General features: G+C 54.5%; 1 protein-coding gene across 2 annotated transcripts in view; it reads right to left on the minus strand.

Moving 5' to 3' along the window:
- Eefsec (eukaryotic elongation factor, selenocysteine-tRNA-specific) overlaps positions 1–25,409 on the minus strand; it is a 217,099-nt gene that overhangs the window by 34,086 nt on the left and 157,604 nt on the right. For both annotated transcript variants that reach the window (XM_005387044.2, XM_005387043.2), the window contains exon 5: positions 11,138–11,791. In XM_005387044.2, coding sequence (XP_005387101.1) covers positions 11,138–11,791 — 654 coding nt within the window. The remainder of the gene's footprint in view (positions 1–11,137; positions 11,792–25,409) is intronic.

Consider the following 25,409-nt stretch of genomic DNA (forward strand, 5'->3'; position numbering starts at 1 on the left):
TCCACAGAGGCCTGCTGAGTAAGCACTCACCAAAGGGGGACTCACCTTGGAGTGGGCCCAAGTGGGGAAGAAGGGGCTCCTGGCTCTTTGGGGTAAAACTTGGTTGCTCACTGCTGTGGAGGTACGTATGAGAGTGAGCCAACCACCAGGCCCTGGAAGTGCACACGACAGACGCTGCCGGTCTGCCCGGCAGTGCCCAGTGGGTGGTCAGGACCTGCCCGCCTCAGAGCCTGGGCCACGGGCAGGCTACCTGTGCTCCAAAGAAGCCCTCAGAGCCCTCTGGCTGCATCTTTCCTGCCCCTTCCTTCTTCGGGTTACAAAATATTAACTTAAAAAAGCCAAATGCAGAGACAGCAGAGGTCCGTCTTTCCCTAAGCCTGGGTCACACAGGGAGGGCAGACTAATTTTATTAACTCCAGGGAACTTCAAAAAGCTTCAGGGCTTTCATGCCAGACAGAGATGACCCTAGACTTAGTTTTAGTGCTACATAAACAAAGGAGGAGGCCAGGAAGCCAGGGCTCCCGTGCATGTTTACATTCCCCAGTGACCGCGCGGGGCAGCGTTCGGGCGCCGGGCCCTGCGTCATGGCCGGTTCACTGACCTACACGACCACAATATTGTTCTAAGCATCCGGGATAAGGCAGGCACAGGGGGCGCCTGGTGACCCCCTCAAGGAGGGGCTCAACGGGCTTGCTTTTGCCACCCGGCCTCATGTTCCCACTGCGGCTGGACTGGAGGTTGGAAAGGATTCCAAGTTCAAAGGAGGGTCTCGGTCACTCCTGCTCCTGTGCTTTATGGCCTGGCCAGAAGATGCAACTGCCCTGAGGGAATGTGACATCCCCTCCCCTGAACTTCTGTGCCTTCGTGTCCAACTGTGAGGTCAGGCATGGTGAGGTGGGGAGTGGAACCCTGTGTGATCCACGCTGTCACTTTACAGCAGCACGTGTCCGTCCCACATAGGAGACCGAAGGTGACCTGGTGTGCACCGTGGGTGTGGCCACCACGAGGGAGGGGAGGCTGGGGGCAGGGGGTCCACTCGCCCCACAGCACACGGAATGGGTCCCTGCCCATGGCAGGGGAGGCACCCTCATGGTGTCCTTTACTTTTCAGAAAAGCCCCACTAGAACTGCGGACTCAGCAAAGGCCTCTCCTGCTGCCCAGGGCCCCACACAGGGCCTGGCTCTGTCCACCCACAGCAGGGAATCCATCCAGTGGGGGCCCACTTTCTCTGTTCTCTGACACAGTGGGCCTGTAAGTCCACCCTTGGGGTACCAGGCAGCCTCTTCCCTGCCAGCCCCAGCCTGGGAAGACCAGGTCTCTGGAGGAGACAACCCCTGAGCTCAGAGACCCCAGGCTGTCTGGTGAGGAGGAACCAGGGAAGTCAAGGTCTCAGGAGAGCTCTGGCAAGGCCAGGGGACATGGCGTAGCTCTGTGCTCCTCATTGCGGGGCAGGGGACGGGACATTCTTCTCCAGATCCCAGGCATCCCAGGCATCCCGTGAGAGGGCAGACCCCAGAGACCAGACAGCAGCATATCCAACAAGGAAGCCCTTCGGAGGACAGGAACAGCTGGGAGGTCTACTTTCCCAAATCAATCACGGTGACGTCAAACCCAAGGCAAGGCCTGTGGGGCTTGCTCCACGGTCCCTGCTCCTAGGGACGATGCTGAACTCTGGCCAGCTCTGCTAGCACAACAGCCCTGCTAGGGCCTCCCTGTACCCGCATGGATAACTCGTTATCTCCTAGCCTTCTCAGGGAGGCATGGAGCTCCCCAGAGCAGTCGCTGACTGCACAAGGAAGTCCAGGCCTTGCTTCCATGCCAGGTGAGTCCCCATTGTCCCCGGTCTTGGAGTGGGGACTTGGCTGCTGGTGCACATAATTATGTCATTACATGTGCATCTCTCTTTCAGAGCCAGGCTCCCAGGAGGAAGTTTGGGACCTGCCCAAGGTCTGAAGTGACCATTCTAATTCAAATCAGAGAAGCAGCCCCATGGAGGGAAGGGAAGCCAGCTGTGAGTGGTGCTGAGCGGCTCCAGGTCTGCCGAGCTCCAAGGAGAGTGAGAGTGGGAAGATTCCCTGCTCTTCCACCTCTCTGAGCCTCAGTGTTAGGACTAGGGGTCGGCGCTGGTCAGCACAGTAAGCCCCAAACTCTGCTGAGGACTGGATCTCAGAGAGCAGACTTGCAGTACGGAGGTGGAGCAGCAGAGCCCTGTACAACCTGCAGGACAGGGCTGGCTCGTCATCCAGCCATCGTGGGGCCTAGATAAGCCACTCCCTCCTGAGCCTCAGTGTCCTCTCCCGTAAAAGCAGGACCAATGCGTGGGCCACCCCACCTCCAGGCTGCTGCTGGATGAGACCCTGTGAGGGCCCTGCAGCAGGAGCGATCCGCCTCTCTGAAGGCCTCGGTGGACACTCAGGAAGTAAAGCAGCTTCATCTCATTTCATCAGTCTCCAGAGGCCCGGAACCTGGGGACCCTCCTGGGGTGGACATGCCCTGTGTCCTGTCTCCACACACTCTCAGGCTACCATCCACAGACCCAGCCTCCCTACCCCCACAGAGATGGCTCCCAAAGGCGCTGCCTATCCATGGAGAGGAAAGGGCTGGTGGCTTCCAGAACACTTGCTCCACACCAGGCCCTGTGCGGGGCCCTTGGCACACATTGCCTTGCTAAACCCCCAGGGCTCCAATGGAGGTGACACAGCTTAGAGCTTCGGGCTCCAGGCTACAAGGGGCATAGGACAGGCCAGGAGGCCAGCAAGGCCCCAGCATGGCTCTAGGGCTGGGGGCAGCAGGAAGGGCCCATGAAGCTCTGCTCAGGCAGGGGTAAGTGGCAGACCAGCACGCTCCCTGGTGCCCCGGGCACCTGTGACAAGCCACCAGCCGTGGGGGGGCAGAGCTAGGAGCTGGGAGGCAGCGCAGTGCAGACTTCAAAGCCACCAGCGCTCTGGGTGGCGCCTGCGTGTTTACACTTGGTTGGGTTTAGGCCATAGGCTGCTGTGGCCCAGCCCTCAGGCCTTCCCGACCGGCGCCAGGGCTGCCTGGCCTGCAATGGCTGGCACGACTGGCCTGACCCCCACGTGGGGCAGTGTCTTGTCACCACCCCAGCCGGGAACCGGGCACCTGTGCCATGAGGAACAGTACGATGGCACCCTGCTGACCAAGGGTCCATTCAGAGGCAGGCACTGCCCTCGCTGTCTACACTTCTGCCCCTCCTCCTTGTTCCAGCCCGTGGCACAGCAGGTGGCCATCTTCCCTGTAACGGCAGGCGATGGCCCTCTCTCCTCTGGCCGGGTCTCAGGGCCAGTGTCGGCCATCCCACCTTCCTGCCTACCCCTGCCATGCCCTGGGTCCCCACCCCAGCCAGGCGCAGGACAGCGGCTGTGTGCCACACATGCTTCTCATCTGTGCCCACCTGAGATGCGGGCCGAAAGGAGCCTCCACAGGAAGAGCTGGCAGGGCCGCCTTTGTTTTCTAGAAAGTGACGTGGGTGGGGCCAGGAATGTTGCCAGGGGCAGGGGGCTGTGGAGAGCCAGGTGAGAGGGTAGGTAGCTGGGCTAGGGGCGAGGAGGACACACCGGGTATGCGAGCGAGCAGGCAGAGAGATGCCAGGGACCTCAGGAAGCACTGCAGGCACGTCCTGTCCGGGCACCCAGCTCTTGCGCTCACACCTGTGCTGAGGAAGGTGTGGCTGTCACGGATGAAGAAACACGGCCCCACTGAATGAGCGACTGCCAGGCCCCAACCCTACAGCTCCACGCACATACCAGGCTCTGGGGGCCAGGTGGAGGGGGGCTATGCAGGGCAGCCTCTGCGGGCCCCTCTGTCTGCCCCAGGCACCCTGGCGAGAGGACCTGTGTGTTAAGTCCGCACTGGCCGGCTGCTGCTGCCCTTCCTCATGGCCCGGTTCCAGGCACCACTTGGTCACCACGTGTTCCAGAGCAGCCTCAGCCTGGAGCAGCCACCCTCTCCTTTCTTTCCTGCCCCTCAGTGTCTGACCAGCGAACCTTCCAGCCCCTCTTTGGGCCTTGCACTGAGCAGCCCACTTCCTCTAGCCTGGGTGGACATCACTTCCTCTCCCGACCCCACAGCCCCTGCACGGCCCTCTGACGGAGACCCTTGGCCCTTAGCTCACCAGGGTAAGAGCAGGTGGCTAAGACACCAGGGACCCCTGGAGACGTGGCCCATGGCTTCAGCTCTCGTTATTATATATCATTCAGGCCTCATCATTTTTGCCAAATCTTTACAAATCTGGACTATTATTTACCTAATGTATTTCATCACATGTGCCTAAGAGGTAAGTTTCACATGGAACACTAATGAGAAAAGAAGAATTCCTAGCTATAGAGGAAGTTAATGTTGAAGTACAGACAAAAAAAGAAAATCGGGGAGAAAAAACTGGCTCCTACTCAGTACTATCACTACTGGAGGATCTAAGTCCTGGCCCTGTTCTCTTTTTGTTAAGAAGCAGGTAACACAGGAGTTTCACACATCTGCCAACCAACCTACGACTTTCCTGTGATGTACTCAAAGGATGGAAAGAAACTGAAAAAGAGAAAAAAGTTATAACGGAATTCAAAAATATATGAGTGTGACAATCTGCCATAACCACATGAAGAACAATGTACTCTGCTAATTTCTAAGCAGAGAAGATATGAAAAAATACACATATACCTGCATTGAGAGTTGTCTCTACGTATCTATCTAGAAATTCTTCATTTCTAACCTTTAATGGCTCTTGATCTTTACTTTAAAAAGCTAGTAGGGTTTTTTTTCTACAACTACAAGTACAACTACAGTCTTAAGTTCCATGAGGGTAGGGATTTCTTATTCAGTGCAATTTCCCCAGCCCTTAAACCAACACATAGTAGATATTCCACTTTTTTCTGGTGGTACTGGGGATTAAATCTGTGCACACTCTACTACTAAGCTACATCCAGAGCTCTTTATTTTGAGACAAGGTCTCAATAAGTTGCCTGGGCTGGCCACAAACCTGCATCCTGCCTCAGCCTTTAGAGTACCTGGGATTACAAGCATGTGCCACCTCATTTGGCTCTGCAAATATTTTTTGGGTAATGAGCTGGGCATGGTGGTGCATGCCTGTGATCCCAGGACTTGGGAGGCTGAGGCAGGAGGATCGTTGCAAGTTCCAGACCAGCCTGGGCTACAAAGTGAGCTCAAGGTCCGCCTGACCTGCATAGTAAGACCCTGTCTCAAAAAGACCAAAAAAAAAGAAGAAAAATAATACATATATATATATATATATATATATGGTAATGACTAAATGTTCAAAACATGTATCAAGGGTTATTAAAGCTCAAGCTCATTGGTTGTATTATGCCTGTTTATCCCTATCTAGTGGTCTACTGGACCTATCTGCCTCAGGAATATGTACTCTGAAGTCCTTTGCAGTAGTTATAATTCCATTTTTTATCAAGTTCCCTGGATTTTTGGTACATATAGGTTTATAACTGTGCCTCTGCCACCATGTGATATCCCTCTTTACTGTGGTTAGGATTTTTAATCTGAAGTCCCCTGCTATCTTATTTTAATGACTTAAGCTTTCTTTGTGTTTACAGTTACCTGACATCCTTTTGTCCATCTTTTTATTCTTAACCTTTGCTCTTTACTGTAAGTGGGCTTGTAAACAACATATACAGGGGAGCCTCAGGCTACGACCAGCTTCACATAGGAACAATCTGGGTTATGACTGGAATTTTAGGTTTAACTTATGACCAAAGTCTTGAGTTACGGTCCAAACGCTGGCTGCTTGTGTGATTGTAAACAGACTCCTGGGGCCAGAAAAGCACATGTAAGCATACATAGCATCAGTTTGAGCCCAGATGTGTGTGTTTGTGGATATGATTTTGGTCAGTGCTTTATATAATAACTGTGATTACTGCTATTAAAATGGCCCCCAAAAAGCTAGAAAAGCAGCTAATAAACGTTAAAAAGCTAAGACAGAAACAGACAACCTTAGAGCAGTTTTTAGTTCTGAAAAGGTGAGACGTAGTGAGCCAGATTCTTGATGTTCTTATGGAAGGGGCCTCTCCGAACAAAAGCCACCTTCCGCTTCATCCTCCCTTCCTGCGAGCCAAAGATGTCAACTTGAATGGTGAGTACAGTATGGAATTGCTGTTTCTAGTAAACTAGGTACATTTTATAACTTTTTGGTGACTACTAGGAAAATTACTGGAGTTTCTGGTAAATTACACACATTATACAACCCTTCTTTATTATGAAAAGTTTAGTTAAGGGGTGCTTTGGGGGATTCAGAACATATTATAGGCATTTCCATTATTTCTTATGGGAAAACAGTCCTGACTTACAAGTAACTTGAGTTATAACCAGCCCTTGAGAAGAAATTGAGTTCATAAGTGAAGGGTCCACTGTAAGTAGATTTTGTGTTTTAACTCAATCTATCAGTCTCTGTATTTGAACGGTAGAATTTGGCCATTCACATTTAGTGTAATGAGTGACAGTTAATTTTGCTGTTTTTGTTCCTATTTACTAACATTGTTCTTGTTTTCCTAATCAAATTTATTCCAGCTTTTTCTCTGTGAATGTGAAAGTTCTACACTGCTGCTGTTCATAGATTCTCTGTGTTCAAAATCAGACACATAATTTATCTTTTTACTTTCTTTTCCTTTCTTGGGGGCGGTTAGTTTTCTGAGACCAGGTCCCGCTATGTAGCCCAGCCTGGCCTCAAACTCCTGGCCTGGTCTCTCAAGTGCTGGGATTACAGAGGTGCACCACTCTATCTTTATACTTTAAACAATACAATACCAACTACTTCCCTCACCAGCAGAAGCTGCATTCTTTCCCCACCTCTCCCCAGGAAGCTCAGCCCCTCAGAACACCCTTACTTCCTCCTTCTCTCCCTTGGCTGTCTTTATCAACATAAGTCCCCTCACCCACGACCCCATTCTTGAGGTGCTGACTACTTGAAGCTGCAGACAGTGATCAAAATTTTCTTTGCGGGATGCTTGTCCTATTTCAAGAGTCTTATTCACTATTTAAATCCAGGGTCAGCAGACAATAGTCACGGGCTCAAATTCTGCCTGCTACTTATTTTTGTATAGCTTCTGAGCTAAGAATAGTCCTCAGATTTTCTAATGAGTTGAAAAACATCTTTTAAAAAGAATATTTCATGACATATAAAAATGATATGACATTCAAATACCGGTGTTCACATAGAAGTTTTACCGGACAGCACCACATATTTATGTACTGTCCGGGGTTTTCTTGTGCACAGCAGCAGAGCTGAATGGCAGAGACAGAGAGGGAGGAGCAGCTTGGGGACTGTGAGCAGCAGCAATGCCGTTTAACTCCACAGTGTCTTGCCCAAGCACCCCGCTCTATTTCAGTACCAGTGCATCCCTGTCATGTCAAAAGTAAGGGAAAAAACAGGGAACTTCCAACATCCACTTGCAAGGTTCAGTAGGATGTGGATTCTGGTTTTAGAGACTTACAGCACAGAGCATTGTGTTTGTTGTTAGCTGAGCTAATAGGATACAACGCACATTGACATCATGATATTCCCAAATCACAGAAACACAATAGTCAGAAAAATGAGAAAATTTAAAACAGTATATCTCATCATTGCAGACACAAAAATTTAAAACTGAGAATGGGGCTGCAACCCAAGTAAGTTTCTGAGTGGCTCATTTGTTGGCTGAGCAAAGAAAGCCATTTACCAGGCTAAGTTAATTAAATTGTGTTTGATTGCAGCACTTGGAAAAACTATTCAGAAAAAATAAGCTCGTTGAAGATTATTAGATTTGGGGCAAGGACAGTTAGTTGTGCAGGCGTGGCCCGCGGACCATCATCTGGTCTGCAAAATGCCAGTGAGTCTGGCCGCATTTGCTGGGCATGGACCATGTCACTGTGTGAGCAGGCCAAACAAGGCACAGGACCGGCAAAACAGGGGCTGGAGAAGTGGCACTGTCTCCACACCAAGTGCTGTCCTTGGCCATGTATATTCACAGCACCTTGTTCTCTTCTTTCTGGACGTCATTCTACCAGAAGCAACAACTTACTGTTCATTATCGGCCTCCCCTTGAGCACAAGAACTGTGTCCCTCTTGTATTCCCAGTGCCTGGCATGAACCAGGAGCTCAGTAATCACCTGATGACGAGTGAAGGGAGCCTTTTCCAGGCAACAGGACAGAAGGCCCTGTGCCCAGGGCCGCCTCAGGTGCACCCTCCTTCATCATGAATGGAGGACAGCTCAGGGCCCCGGACTGAGGGGCCCGGAGAGCAGAGTGGGCTGGGAGCTGCTGTGTGTGGTGCAACCTGCCCTCCTAGACACCTCTCTGTGCAGAGGTGTGCCCAGGGAGCTGGCGGGGGGCGTAGTGCCACCAGGACCTTCTGGAGACACTATGCTCGCCAGGAAAGATGAGCCGGGACAGCCACTCCCAGTCCCTGCCTGATACTCAGCCCTGCCCACTCCCAGCAGCCCCGGGAGATCCTGGTGGTCCCTGTGTCTTCCTGGGATAGTGGGGCCCCACAAAAGAGGAGATCCTAGCCCCAGAATTTACTATTTTGACCCACAGAGTTTAAAAATTTGTAATAATAGAAACAAGCATATAATAGGAGCCAAATATGGTTCTTGGACCCTTACATCTAAGCTCATTTCACCATAACACAACCCCAAGGTGGAGCACAGAAAAGCACGTCCAGGAGCAGTGAGCCCACAACCTGCCCAGGTTTCCCGGCAGAGGTGGGGAAGGGCGAGGCCTGCCAGGCCCCAGTGTGCATGTTTGACCCACTTGGCCACACTGACCTGAAGCTTTCGAGTCGTCTGGGCCTGCTCAGAGCAAACAGGGCCACCCTGGAACTACAAGACCTGCTACCCCTGAGCTGCACTGGGAAGTCTACCCTCTGGTCACCTAAGCAAGGGACAGTGCTGTACAGATGAAGCCATCCATCCGCCTCGAGATGAATGAGCAAATGGAGGTGAAGTGGTTACCAAGTCACATAGCGGTTACCTTGTTTGGTGAGGATTTAAGTCTGGACTGTGGGACTCCGAGTTCAACGCTTAGCCAACCTTGCCAGGAGGAAAGTTCCCCACCAAGGAGACCCCAGCTTCTCAAGGACAAAAATCTCCTGACATGCTGGGTAAAGCTCTCCCCAACACAGAGGCCGTCAGTGCCTTGGTCACCGTGTGGCCCTGAACAACCTGCTTTGCACCTCCTGGGCTGCTCTCCTGCCTGTGAGGCAAGGACCTGCTGGCCTAGGCTCAAAGCAGGAAGAGAATTTACTCTCACTGAATTATTTTGGGTTGAGTTTGAATTTTTTCTAACTCTGTGCATATATAGTTGTAGAACTGGAAAAATATATACACTAGAAAAGTGACCTCCTCCTTCTCAGAGTATCACAAGAGTTAGAAATAATGGATGCAAGGGCAGAGTGTAGTTCAGCAGTAGAATGCTTGCCTAGCACTCATGAGGCCCTGGATTTAATCCCTAGTACTGGAAAAAGAAAAATGTAGCTCACAAAGGCACCTAGTAGGTGTTTAATACACAGGTGTTTAATACACAGGTGGGGAAATGGGGGCGGAGGTGGGCGGCAGGAGGCTGGCTCATTCCTTCCCTGGCCTGGAGGGGAACACACAGGCTGCAGGCCACTCCTGACATCAACTCAGGCCAAAGAGGCTGGGCATCCCCACACTTTCCATCCTCAGGGTGTCTCAGAAAGCCCCTCTGTCCCCATGCAGGGCTCACAGCATCCTGGGGACACATCCATGGTGCTTCAGGAGGCTGCCCCAGCTGGAGAAAGCCAATGGCTGTGCAGAGTCGAAGATAGGGGGTTTTGACACTGATTCTGTGGACAGCAAGTCTAGGGCTCATGGGCCTCCCCAGACTGAGCAGAGAGAGGCCTCCCCAGACTGAGCAGAGAGAGGCTGGATGCCCCAGGGCTGCCCTAGACTGGGGTCTCCTGGCCCCCTCCCTGAAGGCCTGGTAGGTATGGAGGTCTGTTCACTTGTTCCTCACAGATGCCCTCCTGGTTCTCAAAGGAAGAGACACTGCACCGCCATGGCTAAGCCTCAAGGGAACTAGGCCTGGAGCCACACCAAGAGGGACAGGCGTATTTTACTACAGAATAATGATACTCCCCAGTGCTGCTAGTCGCTCAAGCTGCACACAGGAGGAACACACACTTCATCACCATCTTCAATCAGCATCTTGGGCTGTGCTAAGACTGATGGCCTGGGCAGGCCCCACACCCTTATGGGGCGTAGGCCTCACTCTTGAGGGCGGCGGAAGGGCAGGAGAGGGAGAGGACAGGACAGGGGCAGAAGAAGCCTTGCCGGACCGGGGGTGTGTGTGTGGAGGGGGCCTGAGCACCCACTCCTGAGGGCAGACACTATGTGGCAACTGAGGGGGCTGGGAAGAGGGGTGGCATTTGCTGAAGGCCTAGGGTGGACCCTACCATGGCTGGGGCCCAAGCACTGGGGTCTCCAGAGCCCTGTGCTCAGAGTGGCAATGCCTAGTCAAGTCCCAGGACCACCCACAGCCGTCCCTGTCCCACTCGAGTCCCAGCCAGGGGGCACTCACAAGGGACAGTGAGGTCGGGTAGGCACAATCCCTGCTCAGAGCGCAGGACAGATAAGGGGCGGGCGCCTGCTAGGAGGGGACCCCAGCACTTGGGATGGACTGTGAGTCACATCTGCCCAATGTCAGGCCCAGAAACTAAACATGCATCCAGGGATAGTGCACTCAGGGGACACCAGCTGTCCAGTGACCATGGCCCCCACCACTGCGTCACCTTCCTGATGTCCCTCTGTTTGTTCTCTAACCCCTTTCCCTGCTCTGCAGGCGAGGACAGACCTGGCCTGGCCTGTGCCATGGCAGTGTGGTCTCCAGACGTGGGCAGCTGGCGTGAAGACACGCCGCTCTCCCGCCTGGTGGGACACAGTGCCTCTGAGGGCAGGAGAACTGGGGCTGGGTTGGAGGCCAAACGCTGCCATGTGATACTGGCTGCAGGAGAGGCCAGGCCTGCTCAGGCCTGTGGGGACCCTCACCACGTGCATCAATGGAGGGCAGGAGGTAGGCCTTGGCTCTGTGGGACAGAACAGAAGCCAGCCAGCACTGTGGAGGGTGGTATGCGCACTGGGTCACCAGACAGGGACAGCTCACCCGCTCCACGAGGCCATGCTTGTGCTTCAGCTTGTACACCTTCAGCGTGGGCAGGATGCTCTCTGCGTAGCCCCTGTCCTCCAACCCGTGCAGCAGCAGCCCGTGGAATGCCAGCCGGCAAGCATTGGCATGGATGTCCGCGTCCAGCCGGGAGCCAATGACCAGGCTCAGCCGCGGGCAGGTAATGGGCTTCTCGAACTCCACCAGGGCCCACTGTTGCTGGGGGCAGCAGTCCTCTGTGGCCTGGCCTGTCTGCTTGTTCTCATCACTGTCTACCACTGCTGGTGCTGCGTCCTTGCACAGGTACTGCTCCTGGAAGACGTACTCGCGAGAGAAGTCAAAGGAGTCCAGCACAGGCTCGCGGTCAAAGCTGCTGGGCGCAGGGCCGAAGAACAGCAGGCGGCCCATGACCGTCTCATGGCCCACTGTGATATGGAACTTGGCCTTGGTCTGCAGTGGCCCCCGGAAATATGAGATCTTCTCCACGGAGATGATGGCTGCGTGGACAGTGTGCAGTGACTCGGGTGCACATACTAGCCCACGTTCCAGCAGCTTGGGGTCAAACTGGGTGACACAGATGCCCAGCCGGTCTCCCTGCATGGCCGAGGTGACGGGTGTGTGGAACATCTGCATGGACTTCACCTTCTTCACTACCTGACCAGGAGCAAGAGAGACAGCATGAAACCAGCAGGCCTTGGGGGTGGGAGGGCTCCAGTGGGGACACTCCCCATCCCTGTGCTCCCCAATCCCCACCTGGCTCCTGGCCGCGGGAGAGGGCACAGGGCTGACCAGCTGAAAGGAGGCCAGAGGCCACCCCAACACTCACTGGATAGAACAGGCATCACCCTGTTCAAGGCATCACCTTCTGTTGAAGACCCAGAGCTGCCACCACGGCAGGGCCAGGCCTTGCCCTGGGCCGTCTTCATCTCTCCCTCCTGCTGGTCCCCACTCCACCCAGGCTCCAGTCCCTCTGGCTTCCCTAGCCTTCTGCACAGGTGCTGCTGCCCAGCCCAGCCTCCCATGTCCTCAGCCTGCCAGGCTGTACCCCTGCCCTATAAAGCCCAGGTCAGGCCACTGCTCTGGAAAGCGTGTCCAGGCCCCAGTGGGCAGGACTTGTCCCTGTCTCCGTAGCAGCCCCCAGCTCTCGTGAAGGACACATAGCCGACAGCACAGTCACTGTCTGATATGCATCTATCGCCTGCCTGCTGGCCTCTAGACTGCCAGGTGGCAGGGTCCCTCCCCAGCTGAGCCATCCATATTCCCCAAGGACCTGCTATGGGTGTCAGGCCAGCCCTGTTCCAGGGGAAAGAACAGAGCAAGCTTGGTTCCCAAGAGCTTAATATCTAGAAGCTGACAACAAAGTGATGTTGAGAGGAAAAATTATATTATTACATTAATATGGATTTATATCAGTAACAATTATGTAACATGCAGCATATCTAGCATTCACCATGAGAGAACAACCCAGGATGTGCCACAGAACAGGCCTGGGGCCTGGGCAGTGCTGGCATCTGCAGACAGTGGTGGGGAGGCCTCTACACAGGTGATGCTTGAGCTAGGACCTGTGCATAAGCAGTAGCACCTCATGGAGACCCACAGCAAAGGGACTTCAAAGGGGACAAACCAGCAAAGGCCAGGCCTGAGGTGGGAGACGCTTGCTACGGCCAAGAAGTAAACAGAGGCAAGAGGGCTGCTGCAGGGGGAGGTCAAGGCCTGGGCGCCTGCGCAGCCCCACACAGGGCTGCCCGGAAGTTACCCCGCGGCCGTTTAGGCAGAGGGGTAACCTGATCTTATCTCGGTTTCTGCAAGATAACAGTGACGACAGCACCTGGTAGATTTCGGCTTCCAGAGTCTGCAAATCAGGAACAGACACAGCAAAGCCCATAATAAACGTTCATGAGTGGATGAACGTTCCAACTGTGATCTGCTCTCTATGACGAAGCAGAATTTTTACAGGTTTCCATGTAACAAAGCAGAGGAGTGCAGCTTACTTCAGAAACCTGCCACCAAAAAACCGAAAGCAGAGGGTATGCTGACGTTCTGGCTGGCAGCACCCACGTCTACACCCTTCCTCCCGGGTGCTGGGCCCAGCATGCTCAGGGGCGCTAGCCGGGCCTTTCGAGAGTCATCACGCTCCAGTGTTTGTTTAAAGATCATTAACGACCTACCCGAGGGGTCAGAGGGCAGGGAAAGTGAGAAGCACAGTGTCAAAAGCCACAGCCAAGATCAATCAAACAGAAACATAAAGCATCTCCGAGATGGTCTGTCAAGGCAGGGCACACACGACTCTCAGGAATGCGACGCTGAGCGACTGGAGAATATCGTCTTACGCGGTGCCCGTCATGGCAGGCAGCCGAGCCCCTCCCCCGTACACCCGCCTAAAATGCGTATCTTTGTCACACTGTCCCTGTTGACTCCTGTCCTGTCTTCTGCCTCGTGACTCTCACACCCTTTGGTCACAGCTCTTGGGAACAGGAAGATCCTTGGATCACGTGAAGTTCTATGAAGACCCTGGGACCCCTCGGCCACCCGGTGGGTACTCCGCAGAGGGCCGGGCCCCATCTGGCCTCCAGCACTGCCTCCCTGCCCCACGAGCTTGCCACCTTAGGGCTGCTCATGGTGTGGTTGTCTCTGTGCTCTGCCTCTCTGAGGGGGTCTCGGCAGCCCCATGTCCATCCCTAACCCCAGTATCACAGCACCTCTGGGAAGGGCTTCCCTGTCCCTCCAGGCCAAGCCAGCTCCTCCGACCTGGCCTCTCACATTGCCAGGCTGTTTACAGGCCAGCCCCGCCTCCGCAATTACAACACAGTGAACCCCGGTGAGCCCTCACCCCAAGGCTTCCAACACTACCCACCTGCCACCTGCCCGTGTGCTCTCCTGCTGCCTGGGACTGGGGTACAGCCCCTTCCTTTTACACATCAGCGTCTGGTGTGTACAGGCTCACCACACATGCAGCACGTATGCCAGCCAACAACTCATGGTGGCACAGGTATCAGAGCCTTCCACAAGGAGCATGCTGCAGTGGTGACAGCAAAGACACCCGGAGCTCACCACTGCAGGTGATGCCTGGCGCCATCCAGGCTCTATCACTGCGCATCGGAGGGCACGTCCAGGTCTGAGCTGGGAAACCTTGGATGAATTTGCATTCTCCTGAGAATCTGACCTGGGGTGGGCCTGGAGCACGGGGATTTGGGGTCAGGGGAGGATAATGAGCTTCTGCCATCTGGGCACACAAGGCCACTGCTACACATCCTCTCCAATACATGGCAGTACAAGACTGACATATCTGCCTGTCAAATTTGTGTCTCTCCTAACCCAGAGATGGGGCCAGGGTTCAACCTCCTGTTGTGTCCTTAGTGCCCACACAGGTGCTCCCCAGGAGAGGCCTCCCTGTGACAGGGCTCTCCCAAGGTGTGCCATCGCTCCAGAAATGGAAAGACACCTCAAGGCACCATCACATCTGGCCTGGTGCAAGCCAGGACCCCAGCCCTGACGGGTGGAGTGTGTTCTGTTTGAGCCTTCCTGTACCCTCGAGGCTGGCCCACCCACTAGGCCCCACCAGGCAGCTTTATTCCAAGCCTGATCTCGGCAACCGGCCTTGTGTGCTTAAGACTGGAATAAAAAAGAAGCCATGTGAGGGTACTGTGAAGAGCAGACAAATAACTGTGCAGATCAAGATTTTAAGGTCCGAGACAGGAAATTGTGCAGCAGACTGAGATGGGGACAGGCTGGTGAGGCAATCCTGAAGGCTCTCACAGGGCAAGCAGAGACAGCATCACCACGTCCTCGGCAGCCACTCTCCAAGACAGAGACACTCAGAGACTGAAGATTGGACTAAAACATTACAAATAAGGAAAGCAGGTGGTTTACCAACCTGAGAGTGGGAAAACTGACTTTTTTTAGCTTTTTTTTTTTTTAGCCAACTTTGAGAGACTCTATCAATCTAGGGACTCACTCAGCAGAGGTCCTCCACTACCACGAGGAAAGGCTGAGACTAAGGATATGTGTCCACGCAACACCCTTATTAATTCCTCCGTGCACCACAGGGACAGCAAAGCAGCATGGCCTCCTGAGTGCACCGCCAGGCGGGGATGACAGGTGCTAAAGGAACCATCCATTGACAAATGCAGAATTACAGAGCTGTGGGAGGTGTGCTGAGAAAAAGGCACAGGAGCTATGACAGCAAACAACTGGGGGACCTAATTCATCCAGGGTGGCCAAGGAGGGCCTCCCTGAGGAGGCAGGTCAGAGCCCAGGCCAGCTGGAGGAGAAGAAGCCACAACCAGGACAGAGGGAAGAACAGAGGGTGCTGAGGCCCACCGTGGGCTGAAGGGTGGCAGGGCCAGCTGTGGCCCAGGCAGGTGACATCCACCAAGGGAAGGAGCAATGGGGAGCAGGGCGTGGGCCCGGAATGCCACCTTCCACTTTGCACTGTTAGAAGATCGCTCCTGCTCTGTGGAGTGGGAAACAGAGAGAAACAAAAGGAGGAGGAAAACTGGGAAGGAAAATGCTCCCCAGCAGGGCAGGGGAGGGAGAGGGAGAGCTCAGGAAGACTCCTGGTCTCCAGAGGGACGGAGGAGCAGGGTGCGGCAGCGCTGTGGGCTCTGGAAAGGAGCAGCTCTGAGCAGTTGTGGCATAGGGGTGGCTGGGGGGCAGAGGGGCATGAAAGCTGTGCCCAGGAAAGGGAACTGCATGGGGAACATGCGGACCCACGGCTTCCTTGGATGGCTTCCCCCATCTCTGGCTTCTGACATATGGCCACTCCATGGCCCCCATACTCAGGTGAAAGTGTGGACTCCGGCCTGCTCTCCTCACCCTGCCACCGTACTCCAGGCACTGGGTCCTTGGACAGAGGCCCAGTGCCCAGCCCCTTCCCGCAGCCCCCCTTGCCCGCTGGGCCTGCATTGCTGCCCCCAGCCCTGTAGTCTGCTCTCCACAGAGGATGCCATGCCCCCGGGCAAACTCCCTACCTCACTGAGACTCACAGGCCCCTGCCTGGCCTGTCATGTCTCTGCCTTGCTATGACCCCCACCCGCACTCCCTGCTGCTTGGGTCCTTTCTGTCACGCGGGCCTTCTTGCTTCCTGCTCCCTAAAGACAATGGGCATGCTCCTGCCCTGGGGCCTTCACACTGACCAGCTCCTTTGCTGGCAACCATCTTCCCCCAGATACCCACATCTCCTCCTGGCTTCCTTCAGGTCTCTGCTCAAAAGCCACTTAATTAGGGTCCACCGCTGGTCTCCCGAAGAGCACCCCACGGCACCACTGCTGCCTTTTCTGCCTGGTCTTATTTTTCCTCAGAGCATTTACCAGCCCTCGACATATTCCTGTCTATTCACTGGCAGTCACAACCTCCATGAGGACAGGGACCTCGCTCCCTTTTTCTTTCCCCTCTTTCATGCCCACACCATGCTGGGTGTACAGCAGGTCTTAGTACCCAGCTGGTGGGAGGGGGGTGGCCTATGGCACGTCAGGCTCTGCAACTCCATTCACCAGGCCTGAGGGCACCTGCCCTCCAGGAGTGGGGCTGCAGGGCTCCCTGGGCAGCCTGGCTCCCCGGCAGGGGCACAGAGGCTTGAGTGGCAGGACAAGCAGTGCCTGCTGAGCTTCTGTGGGATCCACAGGGAGTCCCAGGCCACGGGCTCACCTCCTCCCGGCTTCCTGTCTCGGGCACCGAGAAGGGAGGCCTGGACGCTGGGAGGGAGTATGGGAGTGAGGGAGAGAGGAATACAACAAGCGAGCAAACAATTTTTTAAAACTCAAGTTCATGCTTGCTAAGCACTTTGGTCCTTTCTGACTCACAAAGAAGCTTTACCATCATTTGGGTCAGTTATTCTTCACAAAAACCCTACGAGGCAGGTCAATATTTTTACATTCAATTTTATGGATGAAGAAACAGAGGTTTTTGATGTCTCCAAGGTCACAAAGCAAAGATGCTGAGACGGGACAATCACTGCAGGGACTGCCAGGCAGGCTGACATCCGCCTACCTGTGTTGCCTGCCTGCCACAATACCAGGCTCACAGTCAGCCCCTGCCCTAGGTGACAGTGGACTATGGGTGCTGGGGGGGGGAGGTGTTCACAATGGGTGCTCCACATAGTTTGAGCCCCAAGAGGAGGCTCCAGATGGGGGCTGACACCACAGTGTGACTTCCCCATGAATGCCACGGGCACCTTTCCTAGGTGCAGAAGGGGAGGGCCTGCCTGGAGCCTGGCAGGGGGAGGCAGGCATGCTTGGCCTGCTTTCTCCACTGCCCTTGGCCACTATGGCTGCCTGGAGTGGTCAGTCCTTGGCAGCGCTCAGACCTGACTTCTCAGCAGCCCCCTCCTGCACAGCCCCGTGTCTCCTGCGGTGGGTGTCACAGGCTGTGGCCATGCAGATGAGGACGATTCAAGGGCTCTTGGGGTCTTTTGAGCCTTTGTGTCTTGCAACCTCACTGAGCAGCACCCAGGACTCTGCACGACACTGTGCCCACAGTGACCCGACCGCTTCATTCACACGCGCTTCTGACATGCTGAACACACCTGGCGGTGGCTGGAGGTGGACTCATCCTGGCTGGGCTCCAAGCACCCTGCTCGAACATGGGGAACCCAGCAGGTCTTTAGACCTGGGTCACTTGTCATCGCGCCGGCACAGAAGGTGAAGATAAGGAAGACCTGACATCTGCTGGACACTTGCAGGGGGCAGAGGCTCACAGGCACAGCTCCCTTCAGTTCTCACAGGTCTCGTTGCACAGACAATAAAAGTGAGGCTCACGGCATCCAGAGCCGCCTGTCCCTGAAGCAAAGTTGTTCTCCTTATCCCGCCACGGTCACACCTCTGCTCAACCACAGAAGTCTGAGATGAAACAGGATTCCATGTGGCGGATTGAACCGACCTGCTGCTGTGGGGGTGGAGACGGACGTCCCGTACCATCACCACACCTGTTAAGAACAGTGGCGGCACCACACAGGACGGACAGGTGCTTGCAGCGAGTGGGCGAGAGCTGGTGCCCCGCAGTCTTTGTGCTGGCAGAGTTTTGTAATAGTGGCACCACTGTGATGTGATGGGACGTTATTATTCATTCCCACTCCGCTAATGACCCTGGGAGCCCCTGGCTGGGCCAAAGGCAAGGGGCGGACCCCGAAACTTCATCATTACTTAATCAAATGTAAATGGGGAGGAAAAGCAATGCGCAGGCTTGACACTAATAAGCTTACAGCAGGGATCGGTTACTTCAATTCAAAGAGGTTCAGACTGGAGGGGAAAATGAAATAAGCTTTTAAAGATCAGTCTAGGTTTGGCTCCATCAGACCTAACCAATTTTGTTTAATAAGGTTTCAATTTGGCTGCTCTTATTTCTCTCTTCTTCCAGCGGGGCTGTGTACAGATAAGACATTTCCCTCCGCCTAATGCATTTAATCGCATCTCGCACACAAAAAGTCAAACCCAGGGTTCTGCGCGGGGAGCACACGAGGCCCCTCGGGGCTGGTGGCACCTCCCCTGCTGGGCCCGATCCCAGCACCTCCTGCAGGTCAGCCTTGGGAAGCAATTCTACCCACTTCCTTTTAGAGAAATTAAAGCCGTCCAGAAAAGTCTGAGAATCAGACACGACGATGACTTGGGTTCCCACCCCTGGAACTGACCACTGGGGTTGTGTTACTAGCACTTCAAGTTATGACACTGAGTTGAAGACCCCTAGTCCTACTCCCCTCCCTCAACAATCCTTTAAGTGTCCATCTGCTTGTCCACTACACCCATGTATGTGTCCCAGGGTTGTATGTGTACTTGTCAGCCTATACAGTGGCATCTCGTGACTTTAATTCTGCCCCCTGCCCTCTTTCTGCACTGTACTTTTGACATCGATCACATGCACACACACATACATGTAGTGCTGTCATTTTTCCAGTGCTAGGGATGAAGCCAGGGCCTTGTGCGTGCTAGGCACAGGCTCTGTGCTAACTTGCACCTAGCCCTGCTGTTTATTCTTTTCACCTGCTTCATAGTACTTCTTGATATGGAGACCTCAGGTTGGAGGCCTGCTGACTTTTGCCAGCAATGCAGAGCCTTCTAGAGCCTGAGGCTCTTAGTTTGTCCCGCTGCCAGTTACTCGGGGCAGAGAGCGTGTATGCGCCTTCCCAGGTGCCCTGCTGATGCACCCCAGAGCCCGGCAGCACCAGGGAAGGGAAGGCTTGGTGAGGGGGGCTGGACAGCCCCCACTCTGCTCTCCTCCTGGGTTCCACCACCCTGGGCACTGAGCCAGGGGATGGGCTCCCCTCCCAGAGCCTGTCTCCCTCTTCCCCAGGCCTCCACTAGAGGAGGGGTCTATTCTATGCAAAAATTCCACCAGGCCTCAGACAAAAGACCAATTGTCCACTGGGCAGGGAGGAGTTCTTAAGGATCCCAGTGTAGACCTGACTCCCCCACCCCAATTCCAAGATCAGAGACAGGAAGGAGCTTTGTCTGTGTGTCTGTCCATCTGCACTCTGCCCCTCCTGCATGTGATCAAGCCAGGCCTGAGCTCCCAGTCCTCAGGGGTGCCCAGACACAGGGTAGCTGGTGTTGCCCAGGGCCCACATCCACCTCCTGCCCTGCTTGCCACTTTGCACCCATCCTGACACCTGAAAGCCAAGCCTGCCCACCCACCTTTTGGCTCTGGGGCCATACCAACTCAGGTCACTTGCCCTAGAGCCTTGGGTCACCCGAGGATGCTCTCTCCAGCACCTGCATCCCCACGTACGTGCTGTGTATTTGGCTGTTTTCTGGAGGTCTTGGAGGGGGCCAGTGCCCCTTGGTCAGGCAGGTTTATCTATGGCACCCAGAGTCCCCACCAGGAGGAAAGAAATGGGCCTCGCTTTTGAGGCCCCTGCCCATGCAAGACAATCTCACAAACAGACCCCAAATAGGAACCTCCCAGTCTCTCTAACAATGGGACTGTAAAAGTGACAAGGGGCCTGCCAGAAGCCTTGTGCTCCTCCTCCCACACCCTCCACATCCCATAAAACTTTAAATTGAATTACAGCAACACTGGAGTCTTCTGCTTTCCATACAGCTGGGCTGTAATTGTTTTTAACAACCCTGGGCTTTTTTGGGGGTAAGGAATCCTGGAGGCAGTCGAGGGAGCCCGCTCTATCCCAGGCCATGAGTACTGCCTTATTGCAGCCCTGGGGTGGACAGAAAGGGCCCCAGTGACCATGTCACTGGGCCCAAATCCCCAGCATCCCACCCCTCAGTGGGACACTAAGCCCCTGACACCCAGCCCTACCTCCATGCCCACTGGTGTCTCTGGCAGGACCAGGCCTGGAACCTCCTCCACCTACACTGTCCTTGGCCCTCGACATTTTACGGCTCTGCAGGCTGTGCCCGCCTTGTGCTCCTGGCTCCTGGCCCAAGCCCTGCTTATATCTAGCTCATGCTGTAGAAGCATCGCTTGGCCTCCCTGTTGAGAATGATCAGAGACTGGACTGGGGTGTGACAGGGCCTCAATGGGGACAAGGCATGCGCAAGGTGCAGCGTCCACTCTGCCACAGCCTGCAGTTGTTCTGTACACTGGGGTCTCCAAGGCCATCTGGCTTCCGGGCCCAAGCTAGAAAAGGACAAACGCCACACACAGTAAAGCCACAGGTTTACAAAATGGGGCTGTGTGTGTTTCTGGGCACACAGCAGACAGAAGGGTCCGAGCCTAAACATGAAGCAGCCAGTGGGACCTCCCCCAGATAGGCAGCCCCGGTGGGCCAGGATACACCAGGGCCAGCTTCTCACTGAAAGCTTCCATTTTTGTTATAAGGAGTAATTCACAAATTAGCTGTGCAATTAAAAATCAGTTCCTGAATGAGACTTTAGTCAAGTGATTAATCACGTTCCAACCCACTTACTAAGCCCCACTCTGAGGGGCCAACCGAGTGGACAGCAGGGGGCACGGGGCAATGGGAGGCAGGGAAGCCTTTTGGGGCTCCTAGTGGGGTTGCTCTCAAGTGCTGACTGCATCTCAGCTTCTCTAGCAACACCTGGAAATCACAGGCTGGGGCACCGGACGTGGAGCTAACCACGAAATAAGAGGAGCCGCAGGCATGGGTTGGGGCAGGCCCAGGCCAGGCCGAGTGTCGCCAGGCACTCTGAAGGCACTGAGCGGTTCCGACCCAAACTTGAGCAGCCCAACCCTCGCCTGTGTGCCCAAGGTGAGTGACCTTTACTGCAGTGGCCTGGGGCCCCACACCCACCCACCCTGGAGAGCACCCTGGCCCAGCCCCAGCCTCCCAAGGCATTCTTTCTAGTTTATGCCAAGAATCCCCTCTGGGAAGCTCTCCACAAGGTGAAGGTAGATCGCTGGAGGGCCCGCTTCACTACTGTGCAGTCTGCCCAAAGAGGGAGACAACCTGACGCTGACGGCGCAGAGCCAGCTGAACAAAGCAGCAGGTGAGGTGTTACCTTGTGCAGTGGGTGGGGCAGTTTTATCAGTATGGAAAATGCTTTCCCTGTAACAGTGAACAAAAAGCATGGCATAAAAACATATTTTAAGTATAATCTTAACTATATAGTTACCTCTGGGTTTATAGGCTTTTAGTGAGTTTTTTTTTTCCAGTTTCTTGGTATTTCATACAAGCTTCTAAAGTAACATGCTGCCTTGATATATGAAAGAAAGGAAAAAAATTTTCTTCTGTGACAGGGTCTCACTATGTAGCCCAGGCTGGCCTTGAACTCACAAAAATCCTCCTGCCTCAGCCTCCCAAGTGCTGAGATTACATGTGTATAAGACCATGCCCAGCCGAAAGAAAGGTTTTTTTAAAAAACCTAAATTGAAAAGCAAAGAGCACCCCACCAGGCAGCAGGAACGTGCTGTCACTGGCCACCTAAGAATCCTCCCCAACCAAATGCCCTCCCAGGGGCCCAACCATGACCACAGATTGCTGGGCATGGATGTTGTTCTCTCAAATGAATACGAGGCTGGGGTCCTCACCACTTGACAGAGAGGAAATGGGGCTCAGTTACCCACCCCAGGCCAGTCAGCTAACAAGGGTGAGGAGGACTCAAACCCAGTGACAACGCAAAGTCAGGGCTCCCTCAGCTGCAGTGATGGCTATGACAGGGACAGAGGCTCAGCTCCAAATCTGGGGCAAAGCGAGGAAGCTGTCACAGGACAGCCCGGGCGTCATCAGCAAGGATCGCAATGTCTGACACAGAATGGGAGGAAGGGGTAAAGCCATGGTGGCAGGAGACAAGCCAGGCAGGAAGACCGCCTCAAGCTGGAGGCCAGCCTGGACTACACAGTGAGTTCAGAGTCAGCCTGTGCTACATGGTGTGACTCAAAACACACAACCAAAAAGATAGGGGAGCCCGTCCCTTCCTCCTCTCCCAGGGACGAAAGCCTGTGGGCTCTGCAGACTGTGCAGCACGGGCATGGCAGCAGTCATGCCCAGGCCCTCGGGAGCCACAAGGCCCGTCTTGGGTGCTGGGCTCACCCTGCCTGCAGAAGGAACATCTGACCACTAGTCTTCTTTTGTTACTTAGCTTCTTTTAGTTGTAAAAATAAATGCCAAGGGGCAATCCGGTGGGAGGAGAGGTGGCCTCTGCATGGAAGATGTGGACCAGCAACTTGAGGGGACCCTGCACTGAGGACATCTTCCTTCTTTCCATTTTTCTGTATTTCCTAAGTTTAATCTTTAGCAAAAAAGAGACTTTAAAGAAACAGTCAACCTTCCCACTTCAAACTCAGACAAGTGGAATTAACTCTGACAACAATAATCAGAGGCCCAGGCCACCGTGAGCTGGCCCGCTTCCTGCAGGCAAGATGAATGGGCAGGAGCTGGACTGGGAAGGGAGGGCGACCCCATGGGCTCCGAAAGCTCCAAATTGCTTCTGCCAGCAATTTCTCCCTTGAATGCAAGCTCAGGCTGACAGCACTTTGCTAGCTTTCTGTAAACTTAGCTAACTAATGACAGCCAACACGTGCCTGGCTGTCTCCTCCCTGTGCCCTGGCATCTCAGATGCAACTCTCAGGTCCCTGGAGTAGGAGGAGCTCCCAGAACCCACAGATCCTGCCTCTTCCATGGGTCTGAGTCCCTGAGGGTCTGTGTGGCACCACGACACCTGGGAAACCAGAGGCGGTAGTGCTGCTTCCCACAGGGACAAAAGGAGAAGACACTACCTTCAAAGGGCACAGAAGTTCCTTGAAGTCCCAAGTTTTGGATTTTAAGATGGAAATTTCACATTCTATGTCATTAGAGTCAGATTTAATATACAATAATATAAAAATAAGGCTTGGAATTAATGGTTCTTGGAAAACTCACACCGAAGGAGATGAATCTGCTGGTACCATGCAGCCATCCAGTCTCAGGTGCACAGTGGCACTCGTCCCAGCCAACAGCCCTTGGAGGGACTTGCTCAGAGGCAGCGATGTGAGCTCACAAGCTAGGAAGGTTGAGCAAGACCATCTGGTCTGGTCTGGTCTTGGCAGTAAGCCTCTGCCAGTGGGTACCCGGTACACATGCTTGGCCTTCCACCAGCACGCCTGCTCTACGGGGGGCACCTGGCCTGCAGGGAGGGTACGTGGGCCATGCACGGCACCAGCCAAGGGTTCTCAGAGTGATGTCGCCTCTCCCCAGTTTGGCATGGGCCTGGCTTCAGAATGACGGCCCTATACAGCAGGGATCTGGTGGCCAGGCAATGCTCCGGCTTGGGAATCAGACCTGCAAGCCAGTGGGCAACACAAGGTGCCCACCTCTCCAAGTGTCAGGTAAAACGGGCACGATGCTAACACCTGCAGGGCCATAGGCCAACTATAAAACACAAAGGAAGGGCAATGCCAGTGAGGACCAAAAGTGACGGTTAGTGAAAGATGGCGCCGGGCAGCAGGTAACCACCACATCAGGACTGGAGGCTGCTGCTCCAGACAGCTGGCCCAGGCCCAGCGCACTCCCTGGGCAGCACCTCTGAGGACCTAGGCCACCCGATGGGCTCCAAAGGAGGCTCCAAATTACTTTCGCCAGCAGTTTCTTCCTTGAATGCAAGCTCGGGCTGACAGCGCTTTGCTAGCTTTCTGTACACTTAGCTCAGAAAAACCAACACATGCCATTTATGTGGGCCCAGGGAAGCCTGTGCAAAAACTGTCATGAATTTATGTCACAGCCCTGCAAGTAGCCTGAGATGTCAATATTACACATTACCTTAAACATTTAAGAGCTGTAGCTAAATAGAAACTAGTCATTTTCAGCAGGTACTCTGAGCGGGAAAATAAATGGAGATCCACTGCCCCAGGGTGGGTGGAGAAACACCCACCAGCCTGACAGCCAGAGGCACTGCTCACCAGGGGCCAGCCCAGCAAAGGAGGGCAGAGAGTCAGCAAGGCAAGGGCCCCAAGCAACCCTATCCTGTGGGCCGTGGACCTGGGTTGCCCCTGACCTGGTGCCTGCTTCCCAGCTGTACGCCCTCACAGTGCTGGGTGAGGTGCTCAATCATCAGAGTCCGAGTCCCTGCCCCATCGGCTGCTGCTCTCTGGACCATCTGCACAAGTCCCTGTAACAAGCTCCCTTATGGCACGGTGGCCAAGATAGACTCTTCCAGGCCGCAGAGGCCCTGCTCCAGGAAGCTGGTGATGCCCTTTGTGCCGTTAGTTCCCCAGATCCAAAGTAAAAAGACCTCAGCCCCCTGTCAGAGTGTGAGCCTGGGTTTCTTTGTGGGCAGTGCTTCCTTGGAAGTTGATGACAGTGACTAGGACAGTGACGATGACATCAGCAAACACCTGTGAAATACAGGTGCTTGGCACTGTGCCAAGAGGCTCCTACCCACGCAGCAGGGCTCTAAACCCAGCCCTCACCCTGTCCTGCTTGGACCTGATCCTCCTCTCTGTCCCCTGCCTGCCTGCCTGGATCACCCCATCTTCTCAGTATGGGCTGAACAGCTTCTGCCTCTGGGCAGCATTCCTAGACTGCCTGGTGTCCCTAGGGCCTCCTGTGCCTATTTCTGTCATTATGGCCATTGTCACCACCCTGCTGCTGACAGGGCCACAAACCCACATGTGCCAACCTAATTAATCCTCATAAAAACCCTAACCTATAGGCATCCTTATGTCCCACATGGTACAGGTGACCCAACCAGGCTCAGCAAGGCTGGATGGGGGCCAGAGTTCACCCAGCTCAGCAGTGGCAGAATTGAGGCAGGCACCCGGGTAAGCTGGCCTGCACCCTGTGGTCTCCAGAACTTACATGACTGCGAGTGGCTGCTGCCTTGTTTGCCTGTCCCCAGGGGCCCCTTCAAGAAAAGTCACTCTGACTCATCTCCGAATGGGCCATGTCCAG

This window comes from Chinchilla lanigera, unplaced genomic scaffold (genome assembly GCF_000276665.1).
Source record: "Chinchilla lanigera isolate Chin_1 unplaced genomic scaffold, ChiLan1.0 scaffold00028, whole genome shotgun sequence".
Lineage (NCBI taxonomy): Eukaryota > Metazoa > Chordata > Mammalia > Rodentia > Chinchillidae > Chinchilla > Chinchilla lanigera.